Raw genomic sequence first — 26,328 nt, forward strand, 5'->3', positions numbered from 1 at the left:
CTTTGTTTTGTGTAAGAACATCCTGGAAATTCTGCGAGAAGCCCCAAACCCCTTTCATTTCACTGAGAACCTGATCCTGGCTCTCCAGCCATTCCAGCACCAGCTGTCTTGAAGTTTCCCAGGTGAAAATGAGGCCTCTCGGGAGGAATGAAAGCACTTTCTCTTCAGGCTCCCACACCCTGTGAACCAGCACAGAAATGTTTACATGCTAGCTCAGGTCCAGAGGTGCACGAAGGAAGTTGGTTTGCGGCCAGAGGCATCTATGGTGTATTGTATGGGGAGATGCTCTCCTCTTCTTCCTCCCTTCTTTTACTTCCTGCAGCTCCATTCATACCCTTCCTTCCGATCTCTCTCCCCATCTCCCAACCTCTGCCCCCTACTCCCGAGGATGGGCACGGATCTGGTAGGAGCTTGGCCAAGAGGTCAGGAGAGAGGGAGGTGCCACTGGACATCTTGCCACAGCCTCAGTGCTCTCCCGGTCCCTCACTGCTTCCCTGCTCTCTCTTGGGGTGCAAGGCCACGCCTCCAGGGAATTCCTTGCCCTTTCCTGGGGGCTAGAGACACGAGTGAGTTTTAGGGTCTCTGGGTATGGCAAGGGGGAGGACTCAGGGCTCAGGGTGCAGTCACAGCACTTCTGTTAGGAGGTTCAAACAAGTCACTTAGGAGGGAGGCCTCCATCTCAGGGCGCTCGCCAAGGGGTTGGCGGGAGTGAGGGATAAGGATGGGGGGAGCGGAGAGATCTAGAAATCGGGCCAAATTTTCCCAAGGTCTCTCCCACCTCTTCCTGCGTTGACCTGCCGAGCCTCTATCCTCCATCCTCTTGGCCTGTATGTCTCTTTATGAAACTTCCCAGTGTGGGTCCTGGGATCTGCAAATCTCCTTTTACATAGGCTAGCCCAAAGAAGGGCTTGAAATGCACAACCAGGACTCAGAGTTTTAGAAACGCCCAAGTGCTCCCTGTATGGATGGGAAGCTGAAGACCGGGGAGGTAAAGGACCCTGCCCAAGGTCAGACAGCTAATTCACATTCCATTACACCAGATTGGAGGCGTGTCTCCAAATTCAAAACCTGCCGCTCCTGGTCCAGGCACGGCGGGTGGGGTCACTTGCCTCTCACGGTCTTTGGTCTCCTGAGTCCTTTCTGGCTGGGGTGCAGGAGCACAGCCGCGTCACGAATTCAAAATCAAATCCCGGACAGCCGACAGCCGCAGCAGGAGCGGGGCGATTCCCACGGATTCCTGGACCAGGTCAGAGCTCCGCCCAGGGGAGGAGCTGCGGGAGGCCCCGCCCCCCGCGCCTCTGCCGGGCCGGGCTCAGCAGCGCGGCGATCTCCCAAGAGGGCTGCTCCCGCCGAGAGTGTCCGTGTGCCTCCCTTCCAGGCATCGGGGCTGAGGATGGGGAGAATCCTGGGGGCCCAGGAGACCGTGCCCTGCCTGAACGCTCAGCCCGAAGGCTGGAAGAACCTGCCCTGAACGAGCCCCCTGCAGCTGCCTGGTAAGGGAACCAGCTGTTGGCCGCTCCTGGGGTTTGGGGGAGGAGAGGGGAGGAGATCCCAAAACCAGCCCTGGTGGGACTAAGAGAAGGGCGCAGGGCTGGAATTTGCAGAGCCCCTATACTTGGTGCCAGGCACGTAGAGCGTCTTAGCATTGTAGGAAGAACTGCTCCTGACTACCCCATTTTACAGCGGAGGAAACAGAGGCTCGGGGACATGTATCTTGATCTCAAGCCTGATGACGCTGGAGCCTACAGCTGTTCCCCTCTGCTGCTGCCAACCGGCCAAGCCAGGCAGACTCAGGGCACAAGGGACAAGTTGATCCTGAGGGGTTTTTTCTTGAGGAGGACCTGTGATGACACCTTTTCTCTCCTCACCTTAATTCTGCTTCCCAACCAATGGTTCCGGGAGGAGGGCAGGGAAACTAGGAAGTAGGTTAGAGCATGACGAGGGTGGGGTTCACAGTATTTATGTGATGGGGATTCTGGGAACGGGAGTGGAATCCCGCGCACCTTGGAATTACACTATTTCTCAGAACCAGTCCAGAAAAAAGGTGCCATATACCGCCTAGGTGACCCTGTCCAAACAGCACCCTCAAAATAGTGCCATAGTCAGCTCACACCTGAGTCATTTAACTTCTCCAAGCCTTAGGGTTCCCATCTGACAAATGGGTATAGACAACACTCAATAGGAATTGGTCTTCATTCTCCTCTCCCTTCCACGTCTTCTGGGGTTTCAATGATCTGACTATGAGTGTGAGAACCCAGCTCTATAAGTAGAGGGTGGATTTTGGCCAGAGATCTCTTTAGGGTCAAGTAAGAGCCCATAGTCTGCCCCTACTGAGGAGCTGCAAATCAGCTGCAGGTGTCCATGGCTGCACAGCCCAGCCAGAATCTCTACTGTGTGAGGGTGCAGGGACAACCCTCAGGGCACTGCCCTCTGGTGGCTCAGTGCAGGCTCCGCTAAATGCCATGCACAGCATCTGTATCAGAACCAGTGACGACCTGAGTTTCCCTTTATGCTGGCAGAAACTTGAGTCTGGCACAAGTAATCATTTTAGAGATTAATCCCCATGACACCTGGGGGCTGGCACCAGTGACACTCCTTGGAACATGCTATGGATGCCCAGAGATGGGTTTGGTGTAAGAGTCACCAAAGTCAAGTGGAATCCAGTTCAGCTTAAAGAGCTGGGGCACATCTCCCAGACCCAGGATGAAGAGCAGGGGCTTGGAAGACCTGGACTCCAATCTCAATTACTACATGACCTCGGCCAAATCCCTTCACCAATCTGAGCCTCAGCTATAAAAATTAACACCTACTGTGGAAGATGGTCCTGAAAATTAAATGAGATTAAACACTGAGTATGGCACCTGGAACATAGCAGACAATCAGAGGATGTTCATTGCTTTCCCTCCTTTTTATCTTTTTTCATGTGGAAATGAGGGTGGGATGGGATCACATTTCCCATCCTAGCCTGGGCAAGGCTTCTCACAGCATGAGACTCCTCAGAGAAGATTCAGAGGCCCAGAGCCATCTCTCTTTCTAATGTACACATGACCTTAGCCAAAGCATTATTGGATAGGCATCTTAGAGCTGAAATCTTGATGGTTTCCCAACACCCTTGATCAAGGGTAGTTTCCTATAGGAGGAGAAAGAATTGAGGAATATCCCCAAATTAGAGCAGAGCTAATTCAGCCTATGGGGAAGAAGGAAAAAGCCACGGATGGGCCATGGGCCAGGGGAAGAGGCTGCACGTAGGTGAGTAGGAAGAGAGGCCTGGACAAGCCTCACACCTGGGCCCAGGGTCTGGAAGGCCAACCGCCCTCCTCGTCCACCTGGCAAATGCAACACGCTCTTCAAGAACCAAATTACCTTCTCTTTGACTTTTCTCCTGATTCTGCCCTCTTTGAGTAGTCCACTCACTTCCTTGGCACTCTGAGTATCCTTTTGCCTCTGCCCCTGCTGGAGGATAGGAGCCATCTCTTCATCTCTCATATACCTCTCTACTAGGCTGGAGCTGCAGGTGTACCTCGCATGGATCTGGTCGATTTGGAAAATCAAAAGTTCAAGACATGGAAGCCTTGAACTTGACACTGGGGGCACAGGAAGGACAGGGACTAAAGAGATGGACTAAAGGATGATGAAAATATGATCTTTGGTGGACCAATAAAGTTGAGTTTGTAGCTGGTATTTTTGATGAGTGCATAGGAAAGATTTGAGGGAGAGAAACGTGAAAGCACAGAAATGTAGGAGCTTAGACAGGTGCAATGATATTCATTCATCATCTTGTAACATTAAAGTTTTGAAAATAACCCGATACCCATAAATAGGACATTTGCTGAATAAATGATAGTACATTCATTTTATGAACTACCTTGTGGCCATTAAAAAGAATGATGCAGATCTCCATAAACTGCCATGGAAAGAAGCCGTTAATATTGGGAGACAGCATGGGACAGTGATTAAGAGTGCTTGGGTCAAGCTTGGTTGGCTTCAGTTCTAACCTTCACTTGCTTTATAATCTTGGGAATGTTTCTTATATCATTTGTAAAATAAGGAAAATAATAGTAACTACTTTAAAGAACTGTGAGGATTAAGTGTTCAATAAATGCTATTATTGTGAAGTGAAAAAAGGAAATAGCAGAAAATATGCATGCAATCTCCCCACTTTTACTTCATGCAGAGATATATATAAACATATGCTTGGAGAAACCACAGTGTTTACCTCTGAGGTGTGAGATGGAAAGAAGAAATGAGGAAGGGATTTGAGCTTTAAGCACAAATCCTGTTTTCATTTCTACCATGAGCTTGTATTAGGTATGTAATTAAAATTATATTACTTAATTTCTGACTTGCACCTTGAGCCCCAGAATGACTGGATGCTGGAATGCAGGTGAGTGTAGGGTTAGGGTGTCCTTCCCGGCAAAGTCACCACATTCCACATTAGGAACAGTCACAGTCTCCGGGCTTCCCAGATATGCAGCACAGAATGGACTGGCTGCATTTCTGGTACTGGTGAGCCGCTCCCTAAACCAGCCTCTTTTTAGGGTGGACTTGAAATGTAATCCGAAAAATGAAGTCATCCCTGGATGATGGCGTGGAGCAGGACCTGCAGCCCTGTGGTGTGGGAAAAGGCGGCTCCCTACCCGTGCTGAATACTGATGAGCCACAGGAGAGAGAAGCGGGGTGGCGGTAGATGAGCCATTTGGACCTCTGCCTCCTACCTGACCGATCTGTTTCCCCAGGTGACTCCTCCTTCTTTGAACCTTCTCCGTGTGAGCGGTACCTCAACATGAGCTACAGCCTCGCCTTGACCTTCCTGTGCCTGAGTGCCTTCACTCAGAGGTGAGCCTTGCTACCCCAGAGTGGCTTTGGTCTGAACTGCTTTGTGGATGGCTGTGTGGTGGGAGGGGCAGAAGCTCTTTCCACTTCACAACAGCAAGGCAAAACCGTTCACCTCCCGGAAGCTCCCGGAAGCTCCCGGAAGCTTCCTGCCGTTTAGTCTATCTGGACAACTCAAACTTCCAAAATGATCACAGCTGGATGAACTCCTGGTGTTTGTGGAGAGACACCGTGGGTGTTCCCAGATTGCCATGACATTCTGATTTATGGCAAATGGGTAGTGAAATGGAGTGCTGTAAGCTGCTGAAAATTAAAGCTTTCTCTTTGGGAAAGTCACTTCTGGTACAAGGGCAAAACGCACGCACACGTCCATGCATACACAAGCTCAAGTTCATGTGTTTGCATGTTTCTGTGTCCACAAAGCAGCACGGACAGTGAAACCCACTTTCTTTTCCAGGATGTGCGTCCAGGGGAATCAGTTTAACGTCGAGGTCAACAGAAGCGACAAGCTTTCCCTGCCTGGCTTTGAGAACCTCACAGCAGGGTATAACAAATTTCTCAGGCCCAATTTTGGCGGTAGGTCATCCTTTTTGCCCAGAAACAGAGATACTATGAAGTGGAGGGTTTCTGGGGTTTGAGGTGACTCTGTTTTCTGGTCTGCAGCCTGCTTCAGGATGAGGCAAGCTGCCAAAATGATTTCTCATGCTACTTTGGAGAAGATGCTTTGCCTCCCTGCCAGCAGGATAAGGAAATACTTTTCCACATTGAAGGGGTTACGAGAGCTGCCTAATAACCTTCCTCACACAGTCTTCCTTCTGCCCCTACTTCCAGCATCTATTCAGGGAACTCACAATGTCTCACCTGGACTACCCCACCTGGACTTCCTGCTTCCAGCCTGCCCCTCCAAGCTGAGCCTGCACACTGCAGTCCTGAATGGCCCTCCTGGGCCATTTGCCTGCTCAGAGTGCTTGAATGTACCTCAGCATCCTCAAGAGAGAGTCCAGAGTCCTTTGCATGGCCCTTCCCAGCACATCCTCTCTGTCTGCAGTCTTATTTCCCCTCTACACCCCCTACACCTCCCCCACACACACACACACAATGCACCACACCGGGCTCCTCCATGACCTCACTGGCCTCCGTGCCTGAGCAGAGGCTGTTTCTTCACCTGGAACTGCTTCTTCCAATTTGTCCACCCGGCCAGTCTTCCCTCAGTTCTGGATCAAAAGCTGCCTCCTCTGGGAGGCCTGCCCTGATTCCTCCAGGCTCCCTCCCATTTCTTCACACTTTCTTTAGCTCATACCTCCAAACCATGACCATCACCTGATTCCATTATGTCTGTCTCAGTTCTAAACTGCAGCCCCTTGAAGGAGTCTTGCTTCATTTGCTTCATTAATCGCAGCAGCAGCTCAGTGCTTGGCAAATGGCAGGTTGTCAATAAATATTTGTTGAAAGAATGTGGGAGGGAATGAGGTCACGGGGTCCCAGTCTCTCATTTATAAAATAGTAGAGGGCACCAAGGTGGTCTCTAAAGCCTCATCATATGGAGCAGAAAGTAGTGGAAAGAGCCCTGGAGTTGAACAAGCCTGAGTTTGGTTCCTAGCTCTACTGCCTGACAAGCACCTTAGTGTCTCTGAGCCTCAGTTTGACTTTCTGTGAAATGGAATTAATACCATCTACCTCGCAGGGAGGTGACACGCAGAGAATCATGAGGCACAGGGCCTGCTCTCTTGCTGAGGTGTACCTATTTTATCCCTTTCCCTTGTGCACCCCTCGCCCTTCAGATGATAAAATTCTCCAGGCAAATCTCTGTGATATTCTGGGTCCTCTGAGGAGCAGCTGTGAAGAGGGACAAGCTATTTCTCGGGGGTAATACCTGTGGGGAAAATAGGTGGGAGGAAGGGGAGCTGGGAGAGCTGCCAGGCATGCAGGTCTGACCCCAGGGCAAGGGGAGAAGGAAGGCTGGGTGTAAGCATCTTCATCTGCAGCCCGATTTTAGGTGTGTTCGGAACGTTTCCCAGGGAGTCCCTTCAGCCCAAGTTGCCCGTCAGAGAAGCCTCCCACCGCCCAAGAACAGGTCTGCCTGGTCTTGCCTCTGAGCTCAGAAACTGGGTGGGAGCAGATCAAAGCTGCAGCTAGATTTCAGAGCACGGGGCTGGGGCCCTCAGGCAATCACACCCCACTTTGGCTGGAGATCTGAGAGACACATTTTCGTGGCACATGGTTAGGATTTGGGGTCTTGTGTTAAAGGACCTGCGGAGGGTTTCCCGGGTCCCGGGCGGGGTTGAACACTAACGACCAGCTTGTGGATCTGCACGCTCTGGTTAGATCCACTCACCCTTTCTCTCGCCCTCCGCTCCCCTGCAAATCCCAAACAGGCCAGGACACTGGCTTTCCTGTTCACCTGCTCACTGACGGCACGACACTTGGGCAAGGGTCTCATTCTGAGAACTGGGAGCCGGGGACCCAAGCGGACCGGGGCGCAGGGCCAGCTGGGGTGAGACTGGGGCCAGGGTTCCTCCTTCAGAAGGAGGTGAAGGCGCAAGCCCACCCATCTCGTTCTGCACCTCCTGCCCGCCGCCTCTTAAAGAAACCTACATTCGTACAGCGGCCTAGAGGCCCACGGAAGAGCCACTGCTTTATATGATGTCTGTCCATCCGGCCCGAGGACCCCGCAGTCCTTGAAACACAAGCCCTCTGTAGGATTTTTCAGGGACTGAGCCCAACAGAGCAAAGGTTTGCAAGCAGTCCTGAGTCACCACTGCCCAGGAATTGACTTTGACCTCTTTCCTAGGAGAAAGCTGCCCTCTGGTGGTACAGCTTAATTTTATAACTCAAGGGGAAGAAAGAAGCGCCTGCCCACAGAAAAGTCAGCTGAGGCAAGGCTTGGACTAGACTGTCTAGAACCAAAAATTTTTTAAAGGTGGGGAGGGAGCAGCTAGAGTTTTTCTGTGCTTTCCTTTCTCCACATTCTTCAAAGAGGGCAACTAACACTCACCAACTCAAAACATCCTGTTAACTTACCCAACACAACCCTTTTTGGTAGGCACTAGCAGCCCTATTTCACAGATGAGAAAAACTATAGAACAGAGAGGTTTAGCAACTTGTTCAAGATCACACAGCTAGTAAGTGGGATTCACTCCCCCTTTTCTGACCCCAAGCTCCTCTTTTTAACACTGCACCACGCTGCCTTTAAGGACAGAAAACCACTTAGCCCCACACTGCAGCACCTTGCAGTGTCTGCCATCAAAGATCTTCCCCTTTTCTACCAAGTGTTAACGCTTAATTCTTTTTTAATTACATTGACTCTAAAACTCCACTTCTAAGTATCTTATCTGTATTCCATAGCTTGGCTTCCTTGATTAATAATTAGGTAGCTTTTTCTGAATCCCACCAATTAGATGTTTCTAAGCTTCTCTTGAATTGCAGCCCTCCTCTTCCTGGTTAATGCATAGTCAAGCCCCCTGGGGCACTGCCGGTGATTTACAGCAAGTGAATGCTAGTACACCTATTAACCTGGTGAGTTGTTCTTTTTCCAAAAATAGTCAGGACTGCGGAAGAGAAGGGAGAGAGAGAGAGAAGGGAAATGTCATTTATTGAACCCCTGGTATTACCCAAGAGACACTGCTGGGAGGCTAACGGAGCTAACTTTGTTCACAAGCCCCTTCTGGATGCCCGGCTGAGCAGGCACTGCACAGACACCCCTCCTGCTGCCACTCTGTGACAAAGTTGTCGTTTAACCTTCACCAGGACCCGACAACGCCCTTAGTGGTGTCTTCACGTGCAGACGAGAAAACTGTGGTTCTGAAGGATTCAGTGACTCTTCCAGGACGGCCAGGTGGGATAGGACTGAGCTGAGATCTGAACGCACGGGGCTCTGCCACCTGGGCTCTTTCTTTCCCGTCACCCGCCCGAGGAGGAGTATATCCCCTGGCCTGCCTGGTTTCTGAACACAGTGGCCCCGGCCTCTGCCTTGAGAGCTAAGAAGGCTGGCACTCTCGAGTGTGCATCTGCCAAGACCCTGGAGTTAGACCGGTACATGGGCCTGAGTGGGAAGAGTTCTGGAATCCAGAGGAGTTGAAGGTTGCTGGAGAGGAAAGGGAGAGGAGGAAAGTGTCAGGAGGTAGATGAGAGCTCAGTCTTGACAGCCATCTTGTAAATTTGCTTGCTAGAGGGAAAGAAAGAATAAAAAAAGAAATATGTGCACCATCAGTCCAAATCTCTGTTGAATTTCTAGATGATTAGTCCCTTGCAAACACCACAGGAAAATCTATCATGTAAGAAGTAGCAAATACTTCAGCCCTGTATGCTTTGAAATATGCACTAATGACATACAGTGTGTTCTCTCTCAGGTATTCAACTAACTATATAATTGTGCTTATTTTTCATGGAAAAGGGAGGCATTCTCTACACCATGGTTACTCCTGAGAAGGGGAGGGTAGACCTTAACCGTTTACTCTATGTACTTCTAGATTCCAACAAGCAGGTCTTACTTCTGGAGTTTATGTAAGCCTTGTTTTTTCTTCATCCTTAGGAGAACCAGTTCAGATAGCACTGACTCTCGACATTGCAAGTATCTCCAGTATTTCAGAGAGTAACATGGTAAGTACCATTTGTATTCCTACAAATACCCTTTTCCTCCTGAGGACTCGCTCTTCATCTCTTCAGTGGGGATACATTGTCCAGCTACTCGAAAACAGAACTTTCCAGAACGATTTACAGCCCTCCTCCATTGTGCATGGCAGAAGCTGGAAACCTATGCCCCAAATCAGGACAGTAAGAGGTTCTTATTAAATAGATCTTCCAAATATTAAGAAGAAAGTGGATTTGCAGGCCAAGAGGATGGAAATCAGGAAGGAGAGGGGTGCATTTGGTAAAGGATAAAAATTGAAGAGAAGAATGAAATTGCAGTGGGGAACCCTGGATGCTTCAACAGTCCTCTCACTTAAGAGAGCATGTTAACGACAAGGTGGAACTAAAGTCAACTAGCCAAGAGGGCCGCTGTTCATTCTGGATAAATCCTGACTAACCTAAGCACTTGGCTAATTTGGCGGAGCCTTTGTGATCTGGGGCAATGGGAGCTCTCAGGCGGAGCATAGTCCTGTGGGGCTTCTTTGGCCACTGGGAATTATCCAGAATAAACAGAGTAGGCGTGTTCACTTATTCCTACAGGCTACCACCCTAAGACATAACTTTCTTCACAAATGTCTGCATTCAATCTAAACCTAGGTAGGCAGAGAGAGTAAGACCCGACCCCTTTCCTTCCCTTTGGGAGTCCTTCTCCCCTAACCCTTGATCCATTCTGCTCCTCCCCACCCCCTCAGGACTACACAGCCACCATCTACCTCCGGCAGCGCTGGACGGATCCACGGCTGGTGTTCGAAGGCAACAAAAGCTTCACTCTGGACGCGCGTCTGGTCGAGTTCCTCTGGGTTCCTGACACCTACATCGTGGAATCCAAGACGTCCTTCCTCCACGAAGTCACCGTGGGAAACAGGCTCATTCGCCTCTTCTCCAATGGCACAGTCCTCTACGCCCTTAGGTAACTGGGCCCCTGAAACCACAGGGTTGGAGGGGACGCAACTGAAGAAGGAAGCATAGGTGCCTCCTGGGTAGTTCTGGCCAGGACTACACTAGCCACTCACATCTGCCACGCTCACGACCCTGCCTCCTTGCATCCCTGGCCCCCACAGCAGAAGGGCCCCTCTCTCAGTTCTGTTTAGTGCCTGCATCCACAGAATGCCCTCTCTGTGCTAGGGCTTATGCTAGAGAGCTGGGGAAGTCATTGTCCTGAGCTCAGGAAAAAAGGCAGGTAAACAAAGGAATGTCAGGGAGTTAAGGACCCCAAGTCCGGGTGACATTAGAGGGGGCTTCAGAGGACTCTAAGCTGAATCTTAAAAGGTAAAAGGGAGTAGACAAGGGAAGCAGTGAAAGGAACAGCAAGAGCAATCAGAGGTGCCTGGCCGGAACTTTCTTTTCATGGGGCCCAGAGGAGCTGGGCTAGCTCCAGAACGCATCTCAAGTAATCTGTGCCATTTTGGTAGAGAAAATCAAGATGCGGCACTCCAAGGCCTCTGCCACCTGCAGCTACAGGCTCGCCTCTGTCCCCTCCCCAAATCCCCAAGGACAAAAGTTCCTTCCACCCAATTGTTCATCAACTGCTAGTTGGCGTGAACAGGAGGGGTGCCCCTTAGTAAGGTGCTGTGCTGCCCGGGGCAGCCCGCAGGCGGAGGGCAGGTCTCTGCCACTAAAGCTGTGCCCTACTAATGCTCCAAGAGGCCTCAGGGACAAGGCCAGGAACCAAGTAGTTACGGGGCTGATCTTTAATCCTAAATAAGACAGTTGAAAGCTGAAGTTTTAAAAGTGGGCTGAGCTAACCAGTAAACTGAATTTCTGGATTGTTCCATCTGACACTCCTCGGCTGCACTGAATCTTTTCAAGGCCAGCCAAGACCCCAACATTCTTTAAGAAGCCTAGATCTCTATCTTGACACCCTCACGTCAATCAACACCAGGGTCCCCATTCACCACGTTCCCACAGACGTGTGTGTGTACCTATGCATCTGTCTGTATTAGGCACACAACACAATCTGTCTTGTGGAAGAACTACAAATCGTGGGTGATGGCTAAAAGACTGGGTCTGGAGTCAGACAGATTTGGGGTGCAAGTCCCAGCTCTGTGACGTTGGGCAAGTTACTGGACTCTCTGAACCTTAGTTTCCCCAACAGCAAAATGAGAATGATAACATTTTCCACCTTATCAAGCTGTTGTAAAAAGTCAAAGGGATAATGCATATGAAACACTTAGCCCAGGAGCTGGTTCACGGTAAGCACTCAGTAAATAGCAGCAGTTGTTGTTTCCTCTCTCCCTTAAGGGAGTGTGCTTCATCCCTGAGCAGAGGACATAATCCCGTCCACCTCCCCAAGGTAGCACAGTACCTGATGAGTAAGAGGTACATCGTAAAAATGTGTGACCTGGAAGTAAAAGGAAAATAAAGAGGTGTTCATTGGAATCTCTAGTGTGCAGGCTGAAGAGCTATTTAATTGAACTTCTTGGCTTCCCAGCCCCAAGAACTACAGTGCCCGGTGCCCCCTGACCCTCTACTTCCTCTGCAACCTGACTCCAGGAAGCTGTGACCACAGCACAGCCAGGAGACCTGGGCTGCAGTCCCAGTTCTGCCACTTAGAGCTCTTTGAGCTTAGGCAAGTCCCTGAGTCTGTTGTCAAATGGTCTCAAGAGTGGCAGTGATAGCTGCCCTAGCTCCTCATGGGTTTGTCATGAGGATAAGATAAAAAACTAGACACAAAAGCGTCTCAAGCCCATGTGTCGTTCTGTTCGGCAGTGTTATTGAAACTTTTGCCTCTGACTTGAAAACATTCAAACTTCCTCCACCCTGGACCCCAGCTTGACCGGGTCTCTCAGGTTTTAACACAACAAACCTAAGGTATGCTTTGAATGCAGGCTCCAAACCACGCATCCACTGTTATAGTCAAAATCAAAGTCCTCTTGGAGTGGCCCTTGGAAGGGAGCATTTACTTTCCATAGCATCCTCGTAACACTCTTCTTGAGTCTATTTTTCCTTTCTCAGAATCACGACGACAGTGGCCTGCAACATGGATCTATCTAAATACCCCATGGACACACAGACCTGCAAGTTGCAGCTGGAAAGCTGTGAGTATATATCCTCTAGGCCCTTTTGATGATTTTTCTGGGTGACTTACATCTGTATTTTCAGTGTGTGTCTGAATATAGTATCCTCTCTGTTCTTGATGTTGGTTCACAAGGGGCCCAGCCCTTCTGACTACTTCCAGAGAGATTTAGAGAGTGCCCAAAGAAAACCCTCCCAGCATTACATTTTTGGGGCAGGACTTTTGTGAACTATTAGCAGATATTCCCACTTTAGAACATTGTTCCTGGCAGACAAAAGCAATGCTTTAATGAGGATAGTGATCTAGGCCAGGCGTCAGCAAACTATGGCCTGTGGGCCAAATGCAGTCTGCCACCTGTTTCTGTAAATAGTTTTAGGGCAACACAGCCATGCCTATTTGTTTATATATTATCTATTGCTGTTTTCACCTTACAATGGCAGAGTTGAGTAATTGTAACAGAGACTATATGACACAAAGGCCTAAAATATTAACATCCTCTTTGCTGCAGAACTTCTAAGGGCTTTTAATAAGCTAATGACTTGAAATTCCAAGAGGGAGTGGTAGCATTTCCCAAACTTACTTAACCACAGTATCTTGTCTCATGGAGTCTTTTGTGGGACAACTCTTTTAGAAAAAAATATTTTGGTGAAGAAAACTGATCTAGACTAGTATGCAAGGTCTAAATTTCCACGTTTTATTTATGCTATCTGGCTCGGAATCCTCAAAGAGCCGTTGATTTCAGGTGAATTCTACGTGAATCACTCTTTGCCCATCATCATCACCCATCCACCCTTCCCCCACCACAGATCAAATCAGCCACAGATCCCTAGAGAAGCTGATGAGGAGGCCGTGGACCTTTCATCAATGCCTCTTTGCATCCATCAGCAGGTATGCCCAGGGCTCCCCCCTAAGCTCTAAGAAGCAAAAGTGCTGCAATTACTAGAAAAACCCCACTGCCCACCTCAGAGGAAGCAGAGAGGCGAATGGGAAAAGACTTCAAGGAAGAATTAACAAAGTATTATATGACCTCAATCTGCTCTTTCCCTGGTCTCCTTGACCAAACAGGTTTGCATTAAAATATATGATGATGATGATGATAAAAGATCTTTTCCTGATAAATACGATAGCATCCACTTATTGATTGCCTACTACATGGGCAATACTCTACTAGATGCCTTCCCCACAATCCTATGAGATAGATAGCATTTTCCCATCTCACAGATAAAGAAATTGAGGCTCGTTATGATTTGGTACCTTTCCCAAGGGACTATGGTAATGAAGTAGCAACTCTGAGACTTGAACCCAAAGGGGCTGAGTCCAAAGTCTCTGCCCCTGCCTCTGACAGCTCTTCCCCTGACTAGTGAGTCACATAAGGATTTTGTTCCAGTGGCTGGTTTGTGATCTGAGCTATCCATTTGTTCTGGAATACACTACCAAGTGCTTTTATTTTTTATTTTTTAAAATTTATTTCTCTCCCCTTCCCCACCCCCCACCCCCAGTTGTCTGCTCTCTGTGTCCATTCGCTGTGCGTTCTTCTGTGACCACTTCTATCCTTATCAGCGGCACCGGGAATCTGTGTCTCTTTTTTGTTATTTTTGCTGCTTCAGCTCTCCTTGTGTGTGGCGCCATTCCTGGGCAGGCTGCACTTCTTTCATGCTAGGTGGCTCTCCTTACAGGGCACACTCCTATGTAGGGGGTTCCCCTGCGCAGTTGACAACCCTGAGTGGCATAGCACTCCTTGTGCACGTCAGCCCTGCGCATGGGCCAGCTCACCACATTGGTCAGGAGGCCCTGGGTTTGAACCTTGGACCTCCCATGTGGTAGGCGGACGCCCTATCCATTGGGCCAAATCTGCTTCCCCCAAGTGTTTTTAAATGGTAATATCAGGATAATAAAAAGGTGTTAATAACTCCAATTTTTTTCAGTCCCATTTATTATCATAATTTTTGACCAAATTGAATAACCACCTGATACTTCTTTTGGATTTCCCTGGTCCTGCTGAGAACGTTAAATTGATTTGCTATGTGATTACCATACCATGGTCCCCCAAATATTCCTATATCAATTCCTTTCCACGACTTAGGATCAAGGCTAATGTTTTTCTTTTCTTGTGTGTCCTAAAACATGTCTTCATGGAAAGTCTTTTACCTTATCCTAACACTTTAGTTCTACGGTTGTCCACTAAAGTCTCCAGATAATCGGATGGTTGGTTGAGTTCCCTCTCTCTGTCCCAGTTTAAGTGCATTCAATCCAGCCATTCAACAATTAAATGCCTGGTTTGTGTCAGATGTTTGCCATGCCGTGCCATGCCATGTGGTAGATGTTTGCCATACAAAGACCAACAAAACAACAACCCAGTCTTTAAGAAGTCTACTATCTATGGGAGGGGATAGGGCTTTAAATAATTATGATAGGACAAATGATGGCAGTAAAAAGTAGTGATATTATGGAAACCTGTGGGAGTCAGAGGTTTCCTAGAAGTGCCACTTGAAGTGAGACATAGGGGATCAGTGCGAGTTGGCCAAGAGGGCAAGAAGCGGAATGCAGAATCTGTAAGGAAGCAAGAAAGGACACTGCAGAGGTGAGTAATGGCCAACGCACGATGAAATCATTGGCATTTATCACACAACGGCTTCCAATTTTTAAAGACGTTACCTGATAAATGTAGCACAGTAATGTCGATAAATGGGCATCTAAACGCCTAATACTTGATGTCACTACATGGAATTTGCTCATGATGAGGAATGAGAATTTACCCTAAGTTGATGTGTGCCGAATGAATTCCGGGGCATTGTTCAGGAATCTCCATCGGTCCAAAGTCAGCCACCCTGAGTTGTCCCCCAAACTTGGGGAGGTGGCACCTGTGACAGGTATCCCAGAAAAATGACAACAAAATGTGATTAATCAAGGCATCAGACATACAGTTTGTGCGAGGTGAGAAATGTAATCAAGAGCTGGAGACCAGTGGGCACTCCTTACGTAAGGACACAAGTGGGCCAACATCCGAGACGCTCACCCAGTACGAGGCAGTGGTCATTTTTCAGAGGTAGGCACTTAATTAAAGACTCAGGCAGACAAATTAATTATCTTATTGATTAAATGCATGCAAAGCATGCTTGAAGCAATACAGCTGTTTGGTGACAGAATAAAACTTGAAGTTATCAAAAAGAGAACTCATTTTCGGCCCCATGTGGAAAAAGTAATTGCCCTCCATGTGTTGTGCCTGCGCTCATCTCAAATCCCAAGAGCGAGATTCTCCTGGAAACTTCAGCACTGTGCATGCAGAAATACCATCCCCAGTGAGCAGGGGGTGCTTTCACTGAATGTTTATTAGCTGTTATTTGAGTACACAGACCTCACCAAGGGTTTATTTGTTTGTTTTTAACTCCATCCCTATAAAAGAAATGATACCAGGCCACCATTGCCCATATCCACCCAGGGACAGAACAGTGATAAAGTGATTGTGAGCATTTCCTAGTTGTAAAAGCAAAGTACCCAAGTAGTCACTTTACTATGTACTTTTTTATAGGTTGGTTTTTTGGGTTTTTTTTTTATTTCTTTGGTATCTTAGGTCTATGTGGACAGCTAGCTTCAGTACATTTTTTCATGTTTCCAAAGGGAAAGTCAATGGGCACTTTTTCCCTGGAAAATCCCCAAAACCCACTCTGGGGATTGGAAGATAACCCCTGCTAGATAGTGTATCCCATAAGCCAAGACTTGACAAGCTATCAGTCCCAGCACTGACATCACCTTTCCTAGCAGCCTTTGAAAATGAGGGCAATAAATTATTGTATTTAAGACCATGGATACTGGAATCACTGGGCTTTTCTCTTCATTAACTGTGTGACTTTGGTGAATAACTAACCTCTCTGGACCTCAATTTTCCCATCAGTGAAGTGGGGAAAATAATAGAATCCAATTCAAGGAGTTAGTTTTTAACAACTTTATTGAGGTTTTCTTTACATACCATAAAATCTACCCATTTCTTGTGTGCAATTCAAAGATTTTTAGTAAATTTACAGACTTGTGCAACCGTCAACACAATCCAGTTTTAGACTATTTCCATCACATCAATGTCACTCTGCTTTCCCTCCTTCTCCCCCCACTGGTTACCAATAATCTCACTTCCTGTCTCTGTAGATAAACCTTTCCAGACACTTCATGCCATTGGAATCACATAATGTGTGGTCTTTGTGTCTGTCTTCATTCACTTAGTTTAATCTTTTTTGAAGATCATCCATGTTGTAGCATGAATCAGTAGTTCCTTCCTTTTTATTGCTGAGTAGTATTTCTTCATGTGGATATACCACATTTTATTTATCCATTAAAGGCTGGAGGGCATTTGGACTTTTTCCACCTTTTGGCTAATACAAATAATGCTTCCTGGTCATTTTGATACAAGTTTTGATGTGGAATATGAGTTTATTTCTCTTGGGCAGTACCTAGGAAAGGAATGCTGGATCACATGGCAATTTTATATTTAAATTTTTAGGAAACTGCCAAACTGTTTTTCCAAAGTGGTTGTACCATTTTACTTTCCCGCCAACAATAAATGACCATTCCAGTTTCTCCACATCATTGCCATTTGATAATGTCTGTCTTTTTTATTATAGCCTTTCTAATGGGTACAAGGTAGTATTTTATTGTGGTCCTGAGTTGCACTTCCCTGATGATGTTGAGCATCTTTTCATGTGCTCATAAGCTATTTATATATCTTCTCAAAGAGATATTTTGAGGGTTGAATCAGATGTTACTGGTGTAAAGCACTTATAAATGTAATTGCCCACTAATGATAGACAGTATTAGTACTGACATCATAAACATATCACTGTCATAATCATCCTCCTCAGGGTTTGGGATTAAACTTCCCTGAGTTATGATCCTGGCTGTGTTTCATGCTTGCCTTGTTATCTTGAGCAAGATACTTATCCTCTCTGAATCAGAGCATTTTCACCTATAAAATGGATAACATTATAATTCTTCAATTCTAAGGCATAAGCACTGGTCAAATAATAACTTCTTAGGAAAAAATGTAAGCTGGACTTTAAATGCATAAGTCAATTGTAAGATCTACCCCAATTTCAGAAACTGAAAAAATGTCCATTATAGAATTGAAGAAATATAGAAACGTCTGCCTTGCAAATTTGTGAAAACATTAGAAATATAATGTATAAAAGATTAAACATAAATGTTTACTTAACAATAACTGTTATTATTATCAATTATACTCAGAACTGTTTTGAACTTTATCAAAAGCATGTGTTTTACAGACGTCAATAAAGCAGCTGCAGTGTTTTTTTTTTCATTTATGCCAATGTGGAAATATGAACAGACCAGATTTAAAATGCCTGAGGACACTATCAAAGCTGTTAGGCTATACGGAAAGGCAATATCTAGTAAAGGCCTTTGTGTGTTCAATAAATATCGTTTAGATAACTAAGGCGGCCACTTCCTGAGGCTTATCATCCACGAGGTCTATAAAGTGCTTATCATGGGACCGTTTCTCAACCAAAGACAAATAGTCCTAGTTGTTCACATCATTCTAGATAGTCGCTGCAATTATGTTTGAGAAATCATGCCAAGTTTTGCATGGAATCATCCTTGGACTTATTACCATCAAGACAAAGCTCGTGCTATCTCCATCTTGTAGCATTTTCCAGACCAATCTGTGGCATCCTTGTACTGACCATGGCACCATTTCATTTGCCAGGGGGCTACGATGGGCACGACGTGGAGTTCACCTGGCTGAGAGGGAATGACTCCGTGCGTGGGCTAGAAAACCTGAGGCTTGCTCAGTATACCATCCAACGGTATTTCACCTTGGTCACTAGATCGCAGCAGGAGACAGGTAACTCAAAGGACAGAGTGTGCAGAACACAAATAACCAAGTTGGAGGGTTGCATTCTGAGTCAGAAATATCATCTCTTCCCCACTTTACTCCTTTAGGCTTCAAAAACCCCTCAGCTGGATGGTTGGGGAGCAGGGTTTGGGCTCAGCCTTCTTCATTTTTTTTTTTTTTTTACTTTTTACCTTGAAATAATTTCAATTTTACAGGACAGTTGCAAAAATGAGACATACCCCGTCCAGAGAATTTGCACATATCCCACCCAAATACCCAAATACCCAGATCCACCACCTTTTACCATTTGCCACCTTTGCTATATCATTAGCTCCCCATCCATCCATTTATGTATTTTCTAAACATTTGAGAAAAGGTTTATACATCATGCTCCTTGAACACGTAAGACTTCCATCCACTTTCCCTAAGAATGAGGATATTCACTTATGTAACCATCTTAAGTACAAGTTATCAAATTCAAGAAATTTAACCTTGATATGGGTTTCGCACGTCTATCTGTACTGCACCCAGTACTGAAACGGTTCCCTGAGAAGCAGGCCTCTGGACCAGCTCTGAGGCCCAGCCCTATTTATCTCCAGATATTTTCTAATGATCGCTCAAATTCCATGACTCCCATGCATAAAACCTATTAGCATTTCTAACTGAAGAACTCGTACTCTGCCACTGGAATAAAACAAACTAAAAAAGAACCCAGTTTGCAGATAAAGAAGACATCCGCAGTGCCCAATAAGAGCACATACACCCCACTTATTCTAAGCTTGGCAGGCAGGAATTACTTGTTCACGTCATTTATAGTTGGAGCTCTTAATCTTAGGGATTCTTAAATAGATGTGTTCCAAAAGAGGTGTGATTTTATGTATAAGCAGTTGGCTTTTTCTTCTCAATTTCTTCCACTAATACAGTGTTTATTCTCATCAGTATTTGCACCCTTAAAAAGTGCGATGTGTTTTAACTGAACCTAGATTATATTAAAAATCATATGTACAGCAAGATCATGACCACATAAAAATTAGAAACTCAAGGCAAGACAGAGAGAAAAGACTGGAAAGAAAGGCGATTGTTTTCTATTTTTCTCATTTTCTGAAATTTAAGTAATTACCATGTATTACTTTTATAATGGACGAGCTAATATACTTTTTTAAAAAAGAAGTTCCTAAATTGGGGTTATGCAATCATATTTTACCAAATATGGATTCCTAGTTTTGGTTGTTGCAAAACTGGTTTTAGTTTTCAGAATTAACTCCAGGTTAACACATACCTACTTAACATACAAAAGAGGGTCATTATTTGGTCAAATATTGATTCTAAGTGTTTTTAAAAACATCGGCTTTCATCAAGGGAATGAAGCAAGCAGTGTGGAATGATGGAAGATCCCTGGACCAGAGGGCAAAAGACCTGGTTTTTTTCTTGCTTCTGCATTAACTTCAGACAAGTCACTTAAACTCTCTATGCCCCAATTTCCCTGCCTACAGAGTAAAATAGCAGGTGATTTCTAGGGTCCCATAAAACCCTAAAATTATATATATATATATATATATATATATATATATATATATATATATAGTTCAAGTCTACATATCTCCAGAAATATTTCTGTTGTTTTAACTAGTTAGTGGTACAATTTTAAATTCCAGGCTTTAATTGGATGGGGGCTTGGGCGTTAAGGGTTTGCTCCCATTCATAACCCTGTCTTCCCCCACTCCACTTTGAGTTGGACTTCTATTCCCAAAGGACACCCTCTTCACGCTTCCATCCAGCCTGCTGCTGGCCACCACTGCTCTCTCTATAGTTTGCTCACCTTCCCTTATTGGAAGCACTGCAGAAGCTTAGGTAGGTACTTTAACCCATATGCACATGTTTGGGGCTACAGAGGTCTATTTGCCACACAGAATTCTATTAATGATAACTCTCCATTACTTACATTCCCCACTTGGGAATATATTGATAGTTTCCTAAGGATTGCCCTGAAGTGCCGTATGATCTGGAGCGCTTCTGAAATCTTCAAAAATTGAATTATATGCATTAACATGTTGACATCAGATCCATCTCGTGTTATTCTTGAAAAGTGGATAGCCACCCGCAGTCCTCATGCCTCTGGTATTTATTGAACAACTACTTTGTTCCTGCAGGATTGAAAGACTCAGGGTTTACCTCCATGGAGCTCACCATCTTGTAGGTGTACAAAGATAGAGGTACAGACGAGGAAGAGGGGAGAGGCATTGGGACCTCTAGAAATCCCATTCTATACCATGACAGTTCTCAAATAACCACTGTAGGTTTTGCTGAATAACAGGTTTTGCTGAGTAACAGAGTGCTTGAATGTGAGCATAGCTAAGTTAAACATCCCATAGGGAAACCATCCTGCTAGGTGGGCAGACATGACTTCACATATCTTGTTTCCCTTATCAGGAAACTATACAAGATTGGTCCTGCAATTTGAGCTTCGGAGGAACGTCTTATATTTCATTTTGGAAACCTACGTTCCTTCCACTTTCCTGGTGGTGTTATCCTGGGTTTCGTTTTGGATATCCCTGGATTCAGTTCCTGCAAGAACTTGCATTGGTAAGCAGTTCCAACAGGAGGTGTCCAAATTCTGGCTCATCAGTTCCTTATTTATTGCCTTCTCCCATTGTTTTCATTGATATTCACAAAGAAGTTCCAGGAATTGGTTTCTCCAGAGTTTCCTTTACAAATGGGAGGGGGCGGGGCACGGAGGGATGAGGGGGAAGAGACTGACTTTAGGAGTATTTTTAAACTTAAGTTTTATAATGACATATGGGGGAAATGTGATTAGATCATCTATGGTCAGTTTTGTGTACTGAACATGCCCTCCAAGGAGAAGACAGAAGGCAAAACATTTAGATGATCACCTTGCTTGGATCTGTGCAAAATGGAGAAAGAAACCCAGTTCCACAAGGTCACAGATCTCTCAAAATGAGATGTGTTTTGTTCCGCATTCTGTGCTCAGCCTGCCAACTCCTGAATGGAGACCATCTGCCAGTTAATGGTGGAGGGCTAATTGGCCCCGGGTGTGGGACTATTTCCTGCTTCTTTTCCCAGGAGTGACCACCGTATTGTCAATGACCACACTGATGATCGGGTCCCGCACTTCTCTTCCCAACACCAACTGCTTCATAAAGGCCATCGATGTGTACCTGGGGATCTGCTTTAGCTTCGTGTTTGGGGCCCTACTGGAATACGCAGTTGCCCACTACAGCTCCTTACAGCAGATGGCAGCCAAAGACAGGGTAAGAATTTTGAAGGCCCTGTCTATCATTCACACATGGGCCATGTGCTGCTCTCTGGTGATGAGCTGGATCTGGTTCCTGCCCTCCAGAGACTAAATTTGTTCCAGTGTTTCTTAACTTTGTTCAGGTGGAAGCACCTAGAAGTCATGACACCCCTTGAACAATATCGCTCTTTTTTGCCAAATACAATGAGATATTAATATGCTTGATTTTCCAGCAGAAAATAACTGTTATCTACATGCAACATAAAATCGCAACCACAGCAACAAGCATCCATGAAAAACCCAATATCAAACCAAATACAATCACCGTTTACAAGTTTTTAGACTAATAGGATTTACTATTTAATCCTATTGCTACTCTCTAGCATTCTTAAATAATTCAGGTAACAGTTTACTGGAAAATGTATGGAAAACTTAAATGGCAACAAATTTCTTGATTAGAGTATTTTTCTCCTGATTGGGAAAAATTACCGTTTTTTTTTATTTAGCCTGGTCCAGCTCTCAGAATAATAAGAACGGCTATTTTTCATTGAAAATTTACTTGCACCAGGCACAGTAACAAACCCTTTGCAAATATTATATCATTGAAAATGCTCATAACAACCCAGTAAGGTTGTGATTTCCATTTTGTCATTGTAGAATCTGAAGAACAAGAAGGGTAAGCGACTTACCCAGGAATCAGACAGTGAGAGGCAGAGCTGGGATTCAGACCTAAGTCTGATTTACTCCAAAAGCTGAATACACATCTGTCAGTCACACTTGCCATGGGCAATGAGCTATGCTTTTAACCTTTACTCTTCACAGGCCCTTGGAATTCTGGCATCCTTTGGAAGCACAGCCTAAGGGGCATTGGCATACTGAAGCTCATGCTAACAAGAGAAGAAAACGATAGGGATCCTATACAGAAGAGGTGCCCCCTTAGCAAAGTACTAAAACCCACAGGGTGAAACAGTGAAGACATGAAGAATCAGAGTAGCCCAAAGACACACCAGCATTTTCCCTTGTGTTTGACTCTTGTGAACATTTCATGTGATTATGTTACCCAAGTCCTAAAGGTTACTGATTGTGTGTGAACCAAAGAACGTGGATTTCATTTATTTTTTTTGCTGTGAATTTCCTTGAGAGGACAGTAGTTAATTACCCAAAATAACACTGGATTGGCAAAAGGGGGTTGGAGAATTATGGAGATCCTCCACTTACACAGTAGAAAGCCCTTATATTGTTGTGGGTGTTAATAATCGATGTGCTGTGAGGCATTTACTATATCCTAAACACCTTATTAAATTTCATTTGGTCAACCCAACAACCTCTCAGATAGGTATCATTATTGTTCCAGTTTTGCTGTTGAGGAATCTGCCACTCATAAGGTGAGGAAGCTCGTCCAAGAACCCACCCTAAGGAGTGGCCTGGCCAAGGATACCCTCTGACTGCACTCTCCTCTCTGCATGCCATGTTGTTAGAGAACGGCAACTTCCTGGAATTGCAGGGAGTTTCCCTCTTCCTGTTTGTGTGGCAAAAGCCTTAAAACATTGCTAATATCTGTGATCTCTCATAATCAATGACCCCATCCTCTCTGGCATAGAATGGAATCATCAAATACCTACTAGATTCTTTACATAATTCATACCATTAATGTTCCCCTCGGTCTCATGAGATAGGTAATAATATCACCATTTTGCAGGCTAGGAAATCAGATCTTAAGGGAATTAACATGACTGCCATCACATAATAGTGGAAGGCAGATGGTATTGGAACCAAGCCTGCTAATGTCAGAGCCTCAGTATTAGCCTATTACACTGCTCTGTACATCTAGAGTGGGCAATGGTTATTCTTCCCATTTTATATGCTGGTGACCCAGAGATGGGTGGTCACAAACGGGATAACAGGACTTCCAGGTCTGGCTTGCCAGCCAATTTCCAAAGCACTGAATGCCACTCTTAATTAAATCTAATTATTCAATACTTAGGCCTCTAAACTTTTTAAAAGCTGGTTGCCCACTTATTTATTTTGCCAAGTCATTTCCTTCGAGCTAACTGTGTTCTCTGTATACTAGGGGACAGCCAAAGAAGTGGAAGAAGTCAATATTACCAACATCATCAACAGTTCCATTTCCAGCTTTAAACGGAAGATCAGCTTTGCCAGCATTGAAATCTCCAGTGATAAGGTGGACTACAGTGACTTGACTATGAAAACCAGTGACAAATTCAAGTTTGTCTTCAGGGATAAAATGGGTAGGATTGTTGATTATTTCACAATTCAAAACCCTAGTAATGTTGATCGATATTCCAAACTACTGTTTCCTTTGATTTTTATGCTGGCCAATGTATTTTACTGGGCAAACTATATGTATTTTTGAGACTCTACTATCTTGAATTTGGGGTATATCATGGATCTTCGATGGGATAAGGTAATGATGTAAATGGCATTCTAATTCAAGTGTGTGCCCTATCTTAATGGTGCTACCAGTGACTAAATTAACATTTGAGGGTTTCCCCACCAAAAAAAATGGACTCCCAAACCTTTCCTAAGCTGTGTAGAGGTCCTAGCATTACAGAATCTTGAGACAGAAACATCAGCCCTTTCCTTTTTAATCTTTATGAGGGGTATCCCCATGGAGCCCGATATTATAAACCTTCTCAGAGCTATTTGCTTAGTGGTTCCCTTGTCTGCATTTTCCACTTTTTAAAAATGGGAAGGAGACTATTACATGTATTGGGTAGCCCTCAAGTGCCACTAGTTGTTTCTAAATTAATAATACATGATAATTACTAAATCTCTGCAATGCTTGTAAAATGCATTGTTGCTTATTTAGGGAGTAACATTTTCTAGTTTTTGTTTTTGATAAAAATGAAATGTGGGGCCTAAGTCAATACACTTAAGTCACTGCATTAACTTGATACCAAAATGAGTATTTAATATGTGTGCCCCCAGAAATACACCCAGATTCCAGTAAGTCCTCCCCTTGAAAAAGCAAATACAAGTGAAGTAAAATTTAGTGGACCAGTAACCTCAAACATAAATTCCTTGTTTTCAGGAAATAATGGATTTACTATATTGGAAAAATCCTGGGACTTCAGTCCCCCATTATATGTGTCTTATCATTTTACTATTTTACACGCACAAGTGCTATACAATGCTTAAAGCTCTTTCCCCATGTCAGAGATAAAAATGAAAGAAAAAACTTTTTTCTCTTATTCTAGGAGTTTTAGTACAGTTTGCTGCCATGAAGATTCACAAAATTGAGTCCATTTTCTAACTGCCTTTACTCACATACTGGTGAGGTGCTTTATGTACTGGGTTGACACATTTAGAGAGTTCCCTATCTTTTCTACTACCCTGACACTGAACAACACTTCCCCAGCAGCAGGATTCCTGCATCCTTCCAAGAGGAGCCTTTATTCCAGTGCTATAATCATTAGGAATGATTCTTAGTAGGTAATGAGCTGTATCATCCAGGAAAAGTGACTTAGCTCAAGTAAGCTTAGCTTTGATCAGATCCCTTATACTTCTAGCTATACTGCTTTGAGTGGTTCATCATTGCATGAGCAGGAGAATGCTGCCTCTTCGTAACAATTGGACAGAACGTCTGTTCAGGCGGCAGATGGCGTCTTCTCCAGGTCCACCATTCTCACCCTAATATAAGAAGCAGCACAATTGTACATCTCTCCCTGCTTTTTGGCTAAGCTCAGCCAACAGCACCATACATGGTTATCTGTGAGTGTGTCATGGTGGAAAGCCTCCAGTTCAGCCCCAATCATTTTAAAGAATTTGCCATTGTCAATTCTTTCGCTTCCTTCTCTAATAAAAGCATGTCTTTAGTCTTCTTTTCAGAAATAAACCATAACCTTGGAAGATCATTTCTCTTCCATAAACCCCTGTATCCACAGGATCTCATTCTTTTTCCCTTTGTGATGCTTCTCATAATTCAGTTTATATGAATTTGGTCATCTCAGTTTTTTAGTGATAAAATGTTTCTAATGGGAATGGGGGGATTAAAAGAAGTGGAATGTACTTTTACAGTTCAATTGTATTTGTGATTTTTTAAATACTGAAAAGGAAATACTTCCTCTCTGAAACCCCACTTAAGCATTATATAAACAAAAATGTAAAGATGTGACACTGTGAAATAAATACACCACGTGAGCTGCCCTCCAAATCAAGTGGTCATCTATGGAATGCTGAGTGTTGTATGATCCATATGGAAAAGGTAAACATCATGGCACAAATTCGCTGGGCTCACACTTTCTTAGCCTCACATTTCCCTCACCCTAGATAGTACACATAGGCATTTACAGGTGGGCTTGCACACACACACACCACACACACACACTCACACACCCTACTATTTCCTACCAAGGAAGATAAACTCTAGTGACACTGTCGATGTTTTCATTTAGCATAATTGCACCACACAGCACTTGCCTCACAGTTAAACAACTAGGCTTGGTGATCTTGAAAGAGCCAAATACCACAAAATGTCATGTACTTTTCCTTCTAAGTCTTTTACAGTGTTTTTAGAATTCTCTTTTGTTGTTGCTTGATAGTTTCATAGTTTCCAATGCCACGCAAACATAGTAACAATCAGTAGTTAGGGAGAGTTTAATGTCCCGGGTCAAGATGTGGTCCTTCTTCAATGCCATGCTTTGCTCTTACACGTGCAAAGTAGTTTTTCTCAGCTGCTGGCCTGTAGTAGGCGCTCATGAGCCCATATTACATTTATTGCCAGATGTCCTTGCTTCT

General features: G+C 44.9%; 1 protein-coding gene across 1 annotated transcript; it reads left to right on the forward strand.

Moving 5' to 3' along the window:
* The first annotated feature begins 1,300 nt into the window (after positions 1-1,300).
* GABRP (gamma-aminobutyric acid type A receptor subunit pi) lies at positions 1,301-25,744 on the forward strand. Its single transcript, XM_004455470.5, has 10 exons — positions 1,301-1,493; positions 4,737-4,836; positions 5,291-5,409; positions 9,365-9,432; positions 10,155-10,372; positions 12,418-12,500; positions 18,189-18,326; positions 20,748-20,900; positions 21,399-21,586; positions 23,642-25,744. Exons 2-10 carry the CDS (start codon positions 4,784-4,786, stop codon positions 23,942-23,944), a joined length of 1,323 nt encoding a protein of 440 aa, XP_004455527.1. The 5' UTR covers positions 1,301-1,493; positions 4,737-4,783; the 3' UTR covers positions 23,945-25,744.
* Positions 25,745-26,328: the final 584 nt, after the last annotated feature.

The sequence above is a fragment of the Dasypus novemcinctus genome, chromosome 2 (assembly GCF_030445035.2).
Source record: "Dasypus novemcinctus isolate mDasNov1 chromosome 2, mDasNov1.1.hap2, whole genome shotgun sequence".
Lineage (NCBI taxonomy): Eukaryota > Metazoa > Chordata > Mammalia > Cingulata > Dasypodidae > Dasypus > Dasypus novemcinctus.